The sequence below is a fragment of the Mesitornis unicolor genome, unplaced genomic scaffold, assembly GCF_000695765.1.
Source record: "Mesitornis unicolor isolate BGI_N332 unplaced genomic scaffold, ASM69576v1 scaffold36186, whole genome shotgun sequence".
Classification (NCBI taxonomy): Eukaryota; Metazoa; Chordata; class Aves; order Mesitornithiformes; family Mesitornithidae; genus Mesitornis; species Mesitornis unicolor.
The window spans coordinates 1,252-1,848 of NW_010192305.1; the positions used below are offsets into that span (position 1 = coordinate 1,252).

The 597-nt window shown below is 64.5% G+C and overlaps 1 protein-coding gene across 1 annotated transcript; it reads right to left on the bottom strand.

Annotated features, from left to right (window-relative positions):
* Positions 1-5: 5 nt before the first annotated feature.
* On the bottom strand, positions 6-589 carry LOC104542662 (5-hydroxytryptamine receptor 1A-like; the record flags this gene model as incomplete). Its single annotated transcript, XM_010187043.1, is given in 2 exon segments — positions 6-413; positions 416-589. Coding segments are annotated over 2 exon segments (529 nt in total), but the record flags the coding sequence as incomplete, so codon positions are not given.
* Between the last annotated feature and the right edge of the window lie 8 nt (positions 590-597).

Below are 597 nucleotides of genomic sequence, written 5' to 3' on the forward strand. Positions count from 1 at the left end.
CCAGCAGAGGATGAAGGTGCCCATAATGATGCCCAGGGTCTTGACAGTCTTCCTCTCCCGGGACAGAGCCATCCTCCGCTTGGCCTCTGTGTTCTTCTCGTTGCGCCTCTCGAAAGAGGGGGGCGGCGGGGAACCGCACGCCTCGCTGGGCAGCGGCAGGTGAGTCTTGGAGGAGCTGTTCCAGCGCTGGACCTCGATGATCTCCAGGGCGGTCCCGTCCTCGCCCTGCCGCACGGCGCCGTTGACACAGACACCAGGCTTGCGCTCCACAGTCCGCCGCCAGCCCTTGCCGGGCTCCCCATTGCTTTTCTTCTGCAGGGCGGCCGGGGAAGGAGTGAGGCAGGTGTCGGCGATTTTCCTCTTCTCCGCTTTCTTGACGGTTTTGCGGGTCCTGAAGCGGGGCGCCCTGTAAAGAGCATGAGGAGGAGCGGGATGTAGAAGGCGCCGAAGGTGGAGTAGATGGTGTATCCGTGGTCCTTGCTGATGGTGCAGGCGTCGGGATCCGAGCGGTCCTCGGGCGTCCTCCAGCCCAGCATGGGCGGGATGGATATCAAGAAGCCGATGAGCCAGGTCAGGCTGATGAGGGCGGCGGGCCCC